General features: G+C 43.8%; 1 protein-coding gene across 2 annotated transcripts in view; it reads right to left on the bottom strand.

Moving 5' to 3' along the window:
- Window positions 1–437: 437 nt before the first annotated feature.
- The window catches only part of nfia (nuclear factor I/A), a 155,484-nt gene continuing 140,972 nt past the window's right edge, over window positions 438–14,949 (bottom strand). For both annotated transcript variants that reach the window (XM_076079310.1, XM_076079309.1), the window contains exons 7-11: window positions 13,379–13,506; window positions 9,263–9,439; window positions 3,794–3,972; window positions 1,807–1,969; window positions 438–553 (exon numbers count right to left, since the gene is read on the bottom strand). In XM_076079310.1, the coding sequence (XP_075935425.1) occupies window positions 438–553; window positions 1,807–1,969; window positions 3,794–3,972; window positions 9,263–9,439; window positions 13,379–13,506 (763 nt within the window). The remainder of the gene's footprint in view (window positions 554–1,806; window positions 1,970–3,793; window positions 3,973–9,262; window positions 9,440–13,378; window positions 13,507–14,949) is intronic.

A 14,949-nucleotide genomic window follows, 5' to 3' on the forward strand; every position in this document is an offset into this window, starting at 1 on the left:
TGTGTGTGAGAGATGAGTTAAGTCAAGGCTACCCAATCGTTACACTCTTCATAAATCAGCTGGCCAACACACCCTGACGTCCTGCACACACACACACACACACACACACACACACACACACACACACACACTCACATAGCATTGTATTAAATGTGGATGTTGCGTTCACTGACCACCTGCTCCGTAGTAAACGTTACAGGCCTAACGCAAAGTGCTGTTTTCTTTTCCCAATCTTTACTTTACAAGCACTCATACCCGAGGCAACGCAAAAAACCCTGCTCTCTGATTGGCTGTTGCCGTGTTAAAGTCACATATACGTGCACACCTCAAATGTAGTTTAACTGCTGTTTTAAAATCAGAGCCCAAGGGGAGTGTTTAACTGCGGGTAACCATAGCAACATATGTTTATCCACATACTTTTGGCCATTTAGGGTTAGTTAGCCCCAATAAAATGTGCGTGTTACCTGTGGTTGCTGAGGGATGTTAAAGCCGGGATCTCTGGGTCCGACGCTGATGAACCGCTGGGCCGGAGATGAAGTGGGGGTGGAGTAGGCTGCACGACACACACACACACACACACACACACACACACACACACACAGTTCAGTTTATTAAGCTCAAGCTGGGTGTTGCGTTTAGGTGTGGACTCGGGTCTCACGATTCTGATTACGTCAGACTTGACAAGATCTAAAAGGTCTTGATTATCTCACTAAGATGTACAGACTGTGTCGACTCAGAAGTAAACAAGTGATTGTAACTGTGTTGAAGGAATAACACTTAGTTTGAAAGTAATAGAAACACATTACATTTGGCAAAGGGTACAAAATGACTTGCTTAGGACTTGAAACACAAAGTCCGGGACTTCATAGCCAAGACTAACTTTAAATTTGTCCTTTTTTATTTTTTGGAATTAAAGCAGCAGTCAGAAGCTCCTCTTGTTCTCTGTCTTCTGCAGACTCAGATGTTTCAGATGGATATTAATGTAATCACAAATTAATGTAATTCACAAAGACACACTTTGAATGTGACAGACTTTGACTGACTGACTATTAGCAATTTACCTAATTTGCTATGAATTCTGGGTAAATGTAGGCTTTTTTCAAACTGAAAAAAAACACGGCTGACCAAGCCACCGCTGCTCATGAAAAACATGTGTCGTTACCATGGAAACATAGCTCTTAGTCCTTAACCTGGCTAACTTTTTTAGGATTCAAATAAATCAGTCATTGTACTTCTGAAACCGTCCACCTTTCAATAGACTAGGCAGGAACTAAATGAACACCTCTTTGTGGATCCGGCCCCAGGCCATGTTTAGCCTAGCTTAGCACAAAGACTTCCAACAACTCTGATAAACAAAACTGTCGTAGGTAGTTGACGGATTAATAAACTTTTGAAAGCCTTTTGGGGAATTATTAAGCAGATGTAGGTCAGAGTGATGACAAAGATTTATTTCCCGTTATAATTTAAGCACATTTGGACTCCGCTCACACAACCCAAAACAAAAGCAATAAATATATATATGTGTTGATGAGCGTGAGGAGGATTAAACAGCTTTGGCACAAGCCGAGTGTGTTTTTGCCAAACGACAGTAAATCGACACTAAACCCTGAAGTGAAATATAATCCAAGCACAAAACGAGTCACCTCTTGCAGAATATGAATCATTTCTTTTGATTTTGAAGTCAATATTAGATTAATAATTAAAATATTGGGATGTTTATTCTATATTTTCTCGTCTTTGTTGCAGAGGCGGACAGTTTGTAGAATTGTTTGTACAAAGTTGTGCTAAAACATAATTTGCACTCACTGGGCGAGGTGGGCGAGTTGCCCCCGCCCTCAGAGGAGGTGGAGGGCGGCTTGGCGTCGACGGGCAGCGGGACGGGACGGGCCATCGGGGGAGGCGGAGGGGGAGGCAGCATGGGCGTCGGCAGGAAAGGGTTGTGGACCTTTCCTTGGGAGCTACCGTTAGGCTGAAGGAGGCGGGGTTAAAAAAAACAAGAAGAAAAAAACATTCAATACAAGTAGATGCACGATGTTCTGTGCAGTTAACAACATCAACAGGTCGGTCACACGGCTAACCTGTAACAGCTCAAACTCCCTGCTGCCCTCTGAGCGGGTGTGTGAGTGTGTGTGTGTCAGCAGTTTTCCTGGCTGGTCATAAAGAATTCTGCTGCCGCTCGCATTTTATCCTGCTAATCTATAAGCATAATACCACAGTACCTCGCTTCACCTCTCTGCCTCCTTCTGTCTCTCTATATCTCTCTCTCTCTATATATATATATATATATATATATATATATATATATATATATATATATATATATATATATATATGTATATGCTGTGTCTTTATCTACACACATGCTTCTAGGTCTGTGAGTGTGTTCACATTGACATTACCATCCTACATGTGTGCACTTGTGTTCTTAAAGAAACCTGGACCCTCGTCGATAGAAACCAGGATACTGCGGCATAGAAAGGCCTGACCTTTGTCCAGGGGTCGAAGTCCATTGACCCAAGTATTGTTTCTTTCCGTGAAAATTTGAGGTACTTTTTGTATTTTCCTTTTTACAACACTTTCTATGTCTACTCAACTACATTTATCAGACAGCTTTAGTTACTTAACAAAATTAAAACGATAGGATGTTTTGTTATGAATTTAACTACGCAGCAGTATCGAGATGTATAGCTGAAACGATTGATTAATCAATTAGACTATTGACATAAAATAATTAATTGGCAACTATTTTGAGGGTTTAAGTCATTTTTTATTTAGATGTATTGGTTCCAGCTTCACATATGTGAAAATGTGCAGCTTTTCCTTTTAATGATGTTAACAATAGTAATATATTAGTAATAATGGTAACAATAGTAATATATTAGTAATAATGGTAACAATAGTAATATATTAGTAATAATGGTAACAATAGTAATATATTAGTAATAATGGTGAGATGTGGACTGTTGGTTGGGCTAAACAAACATTGTGAAGGTGTCACTTTGGGCTCTGGGTAACTGTGAAACAAACCAAACAATCAATCGATTAACGGAGGAAATAATCAGCAGATTGATCCATACTGAAAATAATCAATATGTAATAATCAAAATGAGCTCCACCTTAAACATCTACAGTAAAATCCTGCTTTTACATGAAGGCATGAGTAATAATAATCTTATTATATAATACATAATAGTGTAACGGTCATAGGGGACAGTTTTCTACTTTTGATATTTAATTACATTTTCCTAATTATACTAAAATACTTTCACTGAAGTAACATTTTCAATGCAGGACTTTTACTTGTAACAGAGTACTTTTTACAGTGCGGCATTAGTACCTTTACTGAAGAAAAGGATCTGAATACTTCAAAAGATTGGATGATTTAAAAAAAACAACTAAGGGTGTGTTAAACGTCAGATCAAGAATGTTTTATACCATGTTTTTTACAACTTTCACTTTTGTGATACACGTTTTTACTACATCTGCAAGAAGAAGAAAACAGATATGTGTGTGTGTGTGTGTGTGTGTGTGTGGTAGGGGGGGTGGAGGGTGTATTGATTCGGTGTCTAGACACAGATATATCAACTATCTCACTGCAGACACAAGGCCACACACACACACACACACACACCACACACACACACTGCAGTGTTTTCTGCTCCAGCCCTGCAAACACTGATCCCACCTTTGCAGAGGCTGGAAAACCCAGCTCAGATGTTTCCTTGTGTTGTATTTCTGTGAGTGTGTGTGTGAGTGTGTGTGTGTGTGCGTGTGTGTGTGGGTGTGTGCTTACGTTGAGGAAGCCCACCTGTCCGGCCTGCTGGGAGGAGTCAGGACAGACCAGCTGGACGAACTCCTTGAGTGTCTCCTGCGGGTGATACCTGATGGCCGGGTGGGAGAAGTAGGAGCCGGGCTGCTGCAGGATGGGGGAGGAGGAGAAGTGGAGGCTGGAGGGGGGAGCGTGGGGGCTCGCTGTGGGGCGAGGGGAGGCAGGGGAAGGAGGAGAGAGAGAGAGAGAGGAAATTATCAGGAGAGTTGGGGGAGCGCGGTAGAGAGTTGTTTGAGGGACGGTGGGGAGAGAGAGAGAGAGAGAAGGGGGAGTAAAAAGAGGGACATTTAAAGTTGATTAAAGGGGGCGTGGCTTCACATGCAAATACTTGATGACGGACACACACAGCAGAGCAGAAGAAACAAAGACAACAGACCATAATACACCTCTCACACCCAGCTGTCACTCAAAAGGAGTGTGTGTGTGTGTATATGTGTGTGTGGAGGTCAATGAACATTATTTATGTCTCTTCTCCTCTTTTGATTCCTTCTCCTTATTTTTCTTCTTCCACTCATCTCCTCTGTTGTTTTCTCCTCTTCCCATCTCCTGTCCTCTCCACTTCTCTTCTTTTCTCACTATCCTCTCCCTTCCTCTCTTGTTTCCTCTCCTCATCTCCTTCTTTCTTTCTTCTCTTCCATCCCTTCCCTTTTCATTTCCTCTTTCTCTCCTTTCCCCTCATTTCATCTTCTCTTCCCCTCACTTCACCCTCTGCTGTACGGTTGCCTACTCTTCCCTTTCCTCCTTCTTCCACTCCTCTAGCCTCCTCGTCCTCATCTGCTCCTCCTCTCCTTTCCAATCCTGTTTCCTCTCCTCTATTCCTCCCTCTTTTCTCCTCTCCTTTCCTTCTTTCCGCCTTTCCCTCTTCTTTTCTCAACTACTCTTTTTTCACCTCCTCTTCTTTCCTTTGCTCTTTCCACCTTTTCTCCTCCTTTCGTCTTTCCTCCTTCCTCCTCTTATCTCATCTCCTCCCTTGTCTAGTCCTCTCTTCTTTCCTCCTCTTTTTCTTTCTTCCATTCCTCCGTCTCCTCTTCATTTTTGTAAATTGCTTCCTTATTCTTTAATTTCCTCATTTCCTCCATCTTCTTCTCCTCTAGTCACCTCTTCTCTCCTTTCTTTCCTCCTTTCCACCTTTTTGTTCTCCTCTCCACTCCTGATCTTTTCTATGCCCTTTCCCTTTTTTCTCCTCTCTTCTCTTGTGTTTTCCTTTCCTCCTTCCTCCTCTTATCTCATTTAATCTCTTTTTATCCTCTTCTCTTTTGTTTCCTCCTGTTATCTTTCCTAATCTCTTTTCATTTCGTAATTTCCTCCATCCTTTCTCTCTCTCTTATCCCCTCACCTCCTCTTCCTCTCCCTTTTATATCTTGTTTTCTACCCTTCTTTCCTTTCCTCCTTTCCTCCCTTCTCCCCCTCTCTCCTCTCCTCTCTAATCTAATTAGGGCTCTAATTGGTCTAATATTCTCTGATTGCTCGTTAGTGGACGATGCCTCGTTAAGGACTGTGATGTATAGAGAGGAGGAAAAGAGAGAGAGAGAGACAGAGATTGAGAGACTTTAAAAATCATAAAGAAAGAGAGAGAAAGAGAGAGAGACTTTAGAAATAAAAGAGGCAGAGGAAGAGAGAGAGCGAGGGATGGAGGAAAGGAGAGTTAAAGCTGCTGCACTAATTCACTTAAAGTCTGCTGTGATTTATCACTCTGACAATACACACTGACCGAGTGTGTGTGTGTGTGTGTCTGAGAGTGCGTGTGTGCGTACGATGCGGCCAATGTATTTACAGTAATCATTGGATGGATGGCTTTCTCAGCCCTCTCTCTCTCTCTCTTGTACACACAAACATACACACACACACACACACACACACACACACACACACACACACACACACACACACACACACACACACACACGAGAAAGGGACAATCTGTGTGTACATCAATAGGAGTGATCTCACTCAGTGTGCAGGTATGTACATCCACCTGTGTGTGTGTGTGTGTGTGTGTGTGTGTGTGTGTGTGTGTGTGTGTCTGTCTGTCTGTCTGTCTGTCTGTCTGTTCAGGAATGGTCTAGTGACATTTCACTCATTTCAGGTGAGGGAGTGAGGAAATCTGCACAGGAAGGAAATAACATCATCACAGACACAGACACAGACACACACACACACACACACACACACACATACACACACACACACACACACACACATTTTATTCTTCATTAAATACTATTTCACATTTCGGGAAACAACAGCACTTCTCTGCAGCATCTCTGATGATTGCCTGGCAACCTCACGGCGACAACGTGACCCAAAGGAAGAGACCCAGTTGTCCGTCAAATAGTTCCAGCGCATACACTACGAACTGTTTGTGATGCAACATCTTGAGGTGTTGGTAGATGTGTTTTTGAACTCGGCGAGAGCCACGCTAGCTGTTTTCTCCCTGCTTCCAGTCTTTATGCTAAGCTAGGCTCTATTTAATGCACATACAGTAGTGTCTTGGGTCTGCAAAAAAAAAAAGACTTCTTCTGTTTTGTAACGATATTGAATTATACAGTTTCCGCCTGGTTTGAGGCATACTGAGGCCTTACATTCTGTAATCAACCGAGTGAAGGTCCCATAGCGCCCTCTAGAGATGCTATTCTCAACCACGGGAACAGTTCCCTCTGGTGGGCTTCAGAGGGCCATCTAGTTGGCCGTGGGGGTCCTGCCAAATGGTAAGATTACATTTTATAAAATAGTTTCTGTTTTGGTAATTTACAGAGCTAGTTATTGTTACATTTTGATGTGCTCACTAGTTCACATATATACTAAAATAAATCTAATTAAAATGCATAATTTCAACGACCAGTTATGTTGGAATTTCACCATGCCAACCACGACACATCACCAGGTAGTGACAAACTACTAACTACGTTAGCTAACCAACAGTGACATCAAATAAAATAAAATGTTTTTTTCTCATTTATTTGGATCTTTTTAAACAATCAGAAGTGGGCCTTGAGGTACAAAGGTGGAGAAGGCCCACTCTAGAGGGAACAGTGTCTGTTACATCCACAATGTGAGAGCGCTGGGCTGATCACCAGTGGTGGAGCTAAATATGTAGAGTTCTCTCTACACAGTTCTCTCTTGCACAGAGGCAAAATTGATTTTGATCGTCTCATCTATCAAAGACTGCAAACAAGAGGATTTTCCAAAATGTATGAGTCTTCCTTTAACAAGGCAACAACGGTGTGTGTGTGTGTGTGTGTGTGTGTGTGTGTGTGTGTGTGTGTGTGTGTGTGTGTGTGGTATTGAAGACCGGAGGCCCCGCTTGTCGAACACAGAAGAAAGGGCCGGGATTAGTTCCACTTTGCAAATTGCCTCGCTTCACTGCCTCAGACACCCTCCTCCTCCTCCTCCTCCTCCTCCTCCTCCTCCTCCACACCACCCTCTGTCTCCTCCTCTGCCAACTTTTCCTTGAAGAAGATATTTGCCATCAAGAGGTGGACTGATAAATGATAAGAGGGAATCCTTCAATTGCACGGCAGGCGAGGAAGAGGAGGAGGATGAAGGATTGAGGAAAAGAGGATGGTTAGATCTTAAGAGAGAGGAGGAGGAAGAAATGGGGAGGGAAAGATCTGACCACAGACTGGGAGGGGGAGGAAGAGGACAGAGGTGAGGGGGGAAGGTTGAGAAGAAGGAAGAGGTAGACAGTCAGCTGAGGTAGGATAAAGAGGAACAAGAGGGGGAAGATGGGAGCCGGAGGGATGAGGAGGAAGGATGAAGGGATAAGGAGGGTAAGGTTTGGTCAAAGAAGGAAAAGGAGGAGGAGAGAGGTAAGGAGGAAGGGGGGAAGTTATGCCGAACCAAGGAGCCGAGATGTAGATGAAGAAGGATGAGGACCGGAGGAAGAGGAGGAGGAGGAGGAGATAACTCATCACTGGCAGGAGAGAAAAAGAAGAAAGGAGAAGAGAAAATAAGGAGGAGAGACCTTAAGAAGAAAGAGGAGGAGGAGGAGGATCCCTGGAAGAGCGTGCAGAAGAGGTATCAGGAGGATGGACTGAATCCAGATCTAGAACTCGCAGCGTCACAGATGAGGATTAATTACGGCTGTTTTTTTTACAGAAACAGGAAGTTGACAGAAGTGTGCAGCCCTGCGGGAGTTCAGCTGCTCCCATCAGCTCACTAATCACTTCCAATCCTCTAATCTGCCTCAACATGAGCAGGATCTTCCTCCCACAGAACCGCTGGAAAACATTCAGAAAAAAAGAAAGAAAAAAGGCCAAACTGACACGAACCATCAGAATGTGTTGGAATTACATCTGGTCCCTTTTGACCATGAGAACTTTTACAAGAACTTTAACGGGATCTCAACAAGAGGAACCAGGTACACATTTTCCCCATCAGGTCTTGTAGAGTCCCCCTTGTATTGCTGCAGGTCTCAGGTCTGTTTGTTGTGTGTTTAATACACAAGTGGGTCCAAGGTGAAGAGAAAAAGGTGCTCCTGATCAGGTTTTAACTGGATCGGGCCCACTTTTCTTGAAAATGAATATGTGCATGTGCAAGTTGTAAGTACAGATAGGTTAGTTCTGGACCTGTCAAGACCTGTAGTTATTCACTGTCCCCTAGTCCAGTCGACGACAAGTTTTACATGGTCACATGATAGGTCATGATGTATTAAATAGAATGAAACCAGGAAACAGCCTCAGACACCCTGATGGATGCGAGATAACGGAAAACATTTTGGTAAATGAGATGTAATGCGAGTTGTTTTAATTCAGATCATTTTGTTCATTTTTCATCTGAATCTCAACTTTCATGTCCGCTGAATATTCTCTACACTACCTTGTGTGTCGTATGTTGATGTTTGACCTCTGAATAGAAAAAGGAAACTGCACTTGGTTAGTTGCTGATCAATCTGTACGTTTCGATATTATTTACTGAGAAAATGATTTAAAATCTCATCTCAGTTTACATGCTGTAAGAAGGACATTCATTCAGTGAGTGTCCACTTATGAAGCATGAAAAACTGATGACTGGATTTAATATTTAAACAGGAGTAATCTGCAGATTACAAACACACACACACAGATTTGCAGACAGGAAGTGTGTTTCTGTGTCGTGGGATACTTTCATCAATCGGAGGAGAGGAAATCAGCGTTAAGAAGAGGAAAAAGGGGAGTAGAGGAGTGGGCGGGGCTTGATGGTAGGTTGGGTTAGGTGACTTGTAACAAACACAAACACACACACACACACACACACAAAACCCTGCCTGAAGCCTACAGGTGGTAAAAAACATCTCTGCTGTACCTCTTCCTGACAAAACCCAGAGCTACTGACAGGAGAGGAAGGGAGGGAGGGAGGGAGGGGTGAGGAGTTGAGTGTGTGGGAGGGGGAGGTGAGGGGGAGGAGGAGGTGCTGCTGGTGGTTGGTTGGGGTTTGACTGGTTGAGGACCTCACCTCGAGGCCCGGTAATGACAGGCCGGTGGTGGTGGTGGTGGTGGTGTGTGAAAGCCGTTCGGGGGGAAGAGGAGGAAGAAGAAGAGGAGGAGGTGGAGGCGCCGCTCGGGGGATGCACGGCGCTGCAGAAACCAGACTTCTCTGACTTCTTCAGAGCGCCAGCAGGCGACGGCATCCCTGCCAAGAACCATGATGAGGAGGATGAGGAGCGGGTCAGAGGCACCGTGTTCTGTCTTTATTTTAACATTTTAGTTTCTTTTTTAATGCACCTCCAATGGTGGAGAGGAGATGGGGGGGAGGTGTGTGTGTGTGTGTGTGTGTGGGGGGGGGGGGGGGGGGGGGTAGATCGAGGCACGGGGCTACAGGGTGTCACAAGGAGTAACAGGTGCACTGACTTTGATTTGTTTTTTTCATTATCGCTGTACACTAAACTTATTTATTTAGATTTGTTGTCAAAAACTATACCAGAAGATGCAATAACATAAAAAAGTAATAATAAATGCAGGATTACGAATCAGAAAAAGCCAGAATATAATATAATAAAACTAACAAAATTACAGTTCAAGAAAGTAAAAAATTTAAAACACAAACATAATATTTTTGTCTGAAAACTGCCCCAATAAAAATATAGCTATTGAAATAAAATAAGAATACAAAATAAAATATAATGGCATAATAAAATGAATCATCAATAATATCTTTCATGATACAAATAAAATAGATCATAGTTGACCTTCAGCAAAAATCTATCACCAAATATTAATAATCAATTAATTGACAAATTTAAGACTTAAAATATGATAATAAGTCAAAATACTTTTTTAAAAACCTGAGAATGTTTAGGGAAACTGTTGCCATGTTAAGTTACAAAAAAATCATTCAACCATTCATCCAAGAAGAAATAGTTCCATCAGTAACTGTCTCCACTGTGTGACGGGGAAACAGACGCTGGACGACCTGCATGCATCGTTGTTTGTGGTGCACCTGAAGGGGGGCGGGGCTTATAGTGATGGACGAAGGTGCAGCAGGAGGAGGAAGAGGAGAGTGGGGAAGGCTGTGTGTGTGTGTGTGTGTGTGTGTGTGTGTGTTGTGTGAGCGATGAACAGTTGAAGAGGTTTTGTCAGGTGGAAACGAGGCAGTCTGCTCAGCACTTTCTCCTTCCTCACCCTGTTTACACCTCTATCTATCTGTCTGTCTGTCTATCTATCTATCAATCTTTTTCCTCCTCTCATCTTTCCTCCTCTTCCTGTAAGCTCTCTCACCCGTCCCTCCTCTTCCTCGTCTCTTCTCTGCTGTATCAAATAAGATATGACTTGTAACACACACACACACATTCACACACATTTGCGGGTGCACATGGAGAGGGAATTGTGTTTCGCCAAATGTTCCACTAACTGTGAATTACACACACATACATATACCTTTATACACATACACACACACACACACACACACACACACACACACACACACACACACGCACAGTGTTAAAGTCCATCCAGAAGATTTGTATTCCTTCACAGACATCAACCAATAATAAATAAACAGCCATGATGATGTCATCAGCATGCTGCCAGGTGGGCGGGGTCAGGGTGAGCCTCAAGACCGAAAACAAGGAATGGAGGTGAGGAGTCAAGAAAGGAAAGAATAAAAGGAAATGGGAGGTGGACACAGGACAAGTAAGTAGAGGAGTTGGGAGGAAAGAGGATAAGAGGAGGATGGAGTGGAGGAGAATAGAGAGGATATGAGAGGGGACGAGATGAGACTAAAAGGAGGAAAGGAAGAGAGGAAGGAAGGAAGCAAGGTGGGAGAACAGGAGAGGACGGGGGGACAAGATGAGAAGAGAAGGGAGGGAAGGATGAAAGAAAAAACAGGAGGAGGAGACTAGAGAGGATAAAGAAGAGAGGAGGAGACGAGAGAGGCAAGGAGAGAAAAATAACAAGAGAAGAGGAGACAAGATAGGAGAGGAGAAAGAGATGAGGAAAGGAAGAGCGAAGGAGAGAAAGAGAAGAGATGATGTAAGGAAGAGGAGAGGAGAAGAGAGGAGGAAACGAGAGAGGTGGAAACAGGATGAGGATGAGAGGGTAAGGAAGGAGAAAGAATAGGAAAGGGAGGAAGGTCCTTGGAAGGAGAGGATGAGGAGAAACAGGGGGAGGAAGAAGAAAAGAGAGTCTGGAAACAATGGGTGAAGGAGGAGGAGGAGGAGGAGCAGTGGAGTCCACCAGACGAAACCAGACACGTCACGACACCAAACGACAAACCAAGAAACCACCAAGGTATCTAGCCATCAAGAGGAGGTGGAGAGGAGGAGGTGGAGGAAGGGTAGGTGACGGTTTCACAGACACGAACAGAGAAAAGTAAAAGGCGTGTTCACAGTCTTTACCTTGTCGGGAGATGAATGAGCTAGCTAGAGAGCCGCGCAGCTTATATCCAGCTTTCCAACGCAAGACGGAGGAAAGAAAGAAAAGGAAGCAACAGAGGAAAGAAAAAAGAAAAGCAGCATGAATATACTGAGAGAGAGGGGGGGGAGAGAGAGAGAGAGGTGGAGGTAGCACCTCAACAATTTAGTATTTATATAAGTGTGTGTCCCAGGTCATAGTACATACTCATACACACACACACACACACATCCCAGTGCTGTATCGTGTTTAGATACCTTTAGCCTGTTAACTGCTAAAACCATTATAGTGTGTGTGTGTGTGTGTGTGTGTGTGTGTGTGTGTGTGTGTGTGTGTGTGTGTGTGTGTGTGTGTGTGTGCTGTTAATGAATGTACAGTAGGACTCCATCACATTGTGATCAGATCAGTCAGACCGCATCTGTGCAGTTCGGACAAAGCCTAACTCTCCCGCTTCCCGTCTGTGTTCGTTAGACCGTCCGGAATGCCCTGTATTCACTGTAGCTAGCCACGCGTCAGCTAGCCACGTAGCTAGCCACACGTTGGCTAGTTTACTACAGCGGGATGAGCCCCAAATAAACAAATATTGCTGTGGTTTTACTTGCACTAAAATTCTAAAAGGGATGCCGAAATAACAAAAACATGATGTAATGTTGTAAGATATCTGAATTCATGCTTTGACAGGTCCGTCCGCAAGGCAAAAAGCAAACAACTTTTAAAATGCTTGTTTTCTGAATGGAGTTTGGATCGATCGGAGCTAGGCTATGCTAACATCGTAGCTGCCATGTCAACACTCAAAATAACATCATGTAGGCATAAATACGGCAGCGAAGTTTATTGTTGTTTGCCATAGACAGTCTATGGTTTATACACAAACATGTATCCACATTGTCTCTGTACACATATGAGATACTGTTGTAGAGCTGTGCGGACAGACTGTGGTCTCAATCTCTAGTTTCAAGTCTTCTTCAATACAGCATGATGTTCATTTAGTAGTCAAATAGACCATAAAGCAGGGTACGCTTTAGGGCAAGCTTACTGTGATTCGGCATCTCTACTTCACTCCTCCGCATTCCAAATATGGTAACTTTTGGCTGCGAATCAAACACCATGGCGAATGGTGGCCGTATTCCGAAATTGCCTAACTCGAGGCTTCAAAACGGCGGTCCACAAACCAATGGGTGACGTCACGTTGACTAGGTCTACTTCTTATATACTGTCTGTAACAGGGTCCCCCTGGCCAGCTGGCCTGATTTACACACTGAGATCTGATCACAATCCAGATAACAAGAACAAATATTAAAGAGTCAACTCATAGGACCAGATGTCATTATTCCCGTGACCTGCGTGGAGGAGATGGGGTCTTTATAAGTCTTTATGAGTGTCTGTAGTCAGGTATAAAGACACAATTACCAGCACACATACTCTATGTACACACACGCACCTCTGAGTCCTTAACATGAACATACACACACACTCTCAGAAACATACAATACTTGCATGTCCCCTACATCCTCTCTCTCTCTCTCTCTCTTTCACACTGTTACATGAAAGTGCCGATTCCAAAGCTGCTTTGGAATCGGCAGGTTAAAGTTGGGATGTGTATGAGGTACATGTGTATGGTGGAGGTGAAAGGGCTGGGGGGGGGGGGGGGGGGGGGTGTAAAGAGGCTTAGGGTTATTCGAGGATGTGGTTGCTCTGGCGACGGGGGGTATCCTACCTGGCTCCACATCGTGCCAGCTGCTGGCCTGGCTGCCGCTGCCCGGAGATCGACCCTGACTGGGGTAGTAGGACTCCTCGCCTGGACTGTCCACGTCCTCCTCCATACACTTTATCCTCTTGGCAGAGCTGGACACACACACACACAGAGGACAGACAGAGCAGCATTGTTAACCCCTGTATTGTTGGTCTGATAATTCTTCCTTTGGTCAGTGGACATGGTATTAGGGACAATAACAACCTTGTCCACAAGAAGAAGGCCTTGCGGTGAGAAAGAGAAATGTTGAAACTCTCGTCTCTGCTGCTGCTTCTCATTGAGCTCAAACAGTTTATGGACAAATTAGATTTTATGGACAGGAAACTCTCAGCAAAGTCAGACCTTTAATTGACTTTAACTTGCATAATGTCTTGCTTCCAGCTCAGATGTAGCTTAAGGAAATTAGGTCAGCTGCTTTAAAATCTTCTTTTAATCAATAAATCATGTAGAAACGTCTTTCAACATCTTTCAATCATCCTATAAATAATCATATCTATAGTTTATCTACCTACCTACGATCTACCTAACTCCCTACCTACTTAACTCCCTACTTACCAACCTACCTATCTACATAACTTCTTACCGGCCTACATACCTTCCTACCTACCTACCTTCCTACGTTTCCTCCATACCTAACCACCCTACCTACCTACCTACTTACCTACCAAAACTACCTTCCTACCTATCTACCAACCTAACTTCCTACCTACCTTACTTCCTACCTACCTACCTACCTACTTACTTACCTACCTAACTTCCTATCTACCTACCTACCCCGGTGTTTGAAGGTGTTTGAACACAGCGAGCAGCAGAAGCTGTGTGTGACTCCGTGCTCTGCATCATTACTGTATGAATGATTGTAAACAGCATCTTAATAAGGTTAAAACACCCCAGAGTGAACACGTCCTTTAATGAGTCCTGCTGCACGCTTCAGTTACCTTCACTGTGTTGTTGTTTTTTCAGGTTTTTACGTGTCGGAGTGGAGTGGACTTACATCAGCTACACGGCCGCTCATTAACACACACACATGCCAAAGGCCTCTCTTTCACCAGATGGGACTGTTTAACAGGAGTGTTAAGACATTTAAGTGTGTGTGTGTGTGTGTGTGTGTGTGACCTGTATGTACACAGTGAGATGTATGAATGAAGAGCCTTTGACATTAGTGTAGACTTAAATATTACCATATGGAGTGGCTCCACTGCCTCGCAGCGCTGTGTGTGTGTGTGTGTGGGAGGTCTCTGGAGAGATGTGTGGAGTCAAAGAGGAAAGAGAGAAAGAGGGAGTGTAAAAAGACAGGAGGACACACACTATAATCTGAGTCAGTGGTTCGTTGTTATACGTGTGTGTGTGTGTGTGTGTGTGTGTGCGTGCTGCAGGGCAGGTATCTCAGCAGACAGACAGACGACTCTTGCGACCGCATCGATTTAAAAGAAGAGGTCAGGGCAAACCCTGCAAGCATATGTGTGTGTGTGTGTGTGTGTAGTTAAGCTTTGTGAAGGCTAAACATGAAACTGTATTTCTGAGGACACAAAGCT

The sequence above is a fragment of the Anarhichas minor genome, unplaced genomic scaffold (genome assembly GCF_050575085.1).
Source record: "Anarhichas minor isolate MPS153535 unplaced genomic scaffold, ASM5057508v1 ptg000071l, whole genome shotgun sequence".
NCBI classification, from domain to species: domain Eukaryota; kingdom Metazoa; phylum Chordata; class Actinopteri; order Perciformes; family Anarhichadidae; genus Anarhichas; species Anarhichas minor.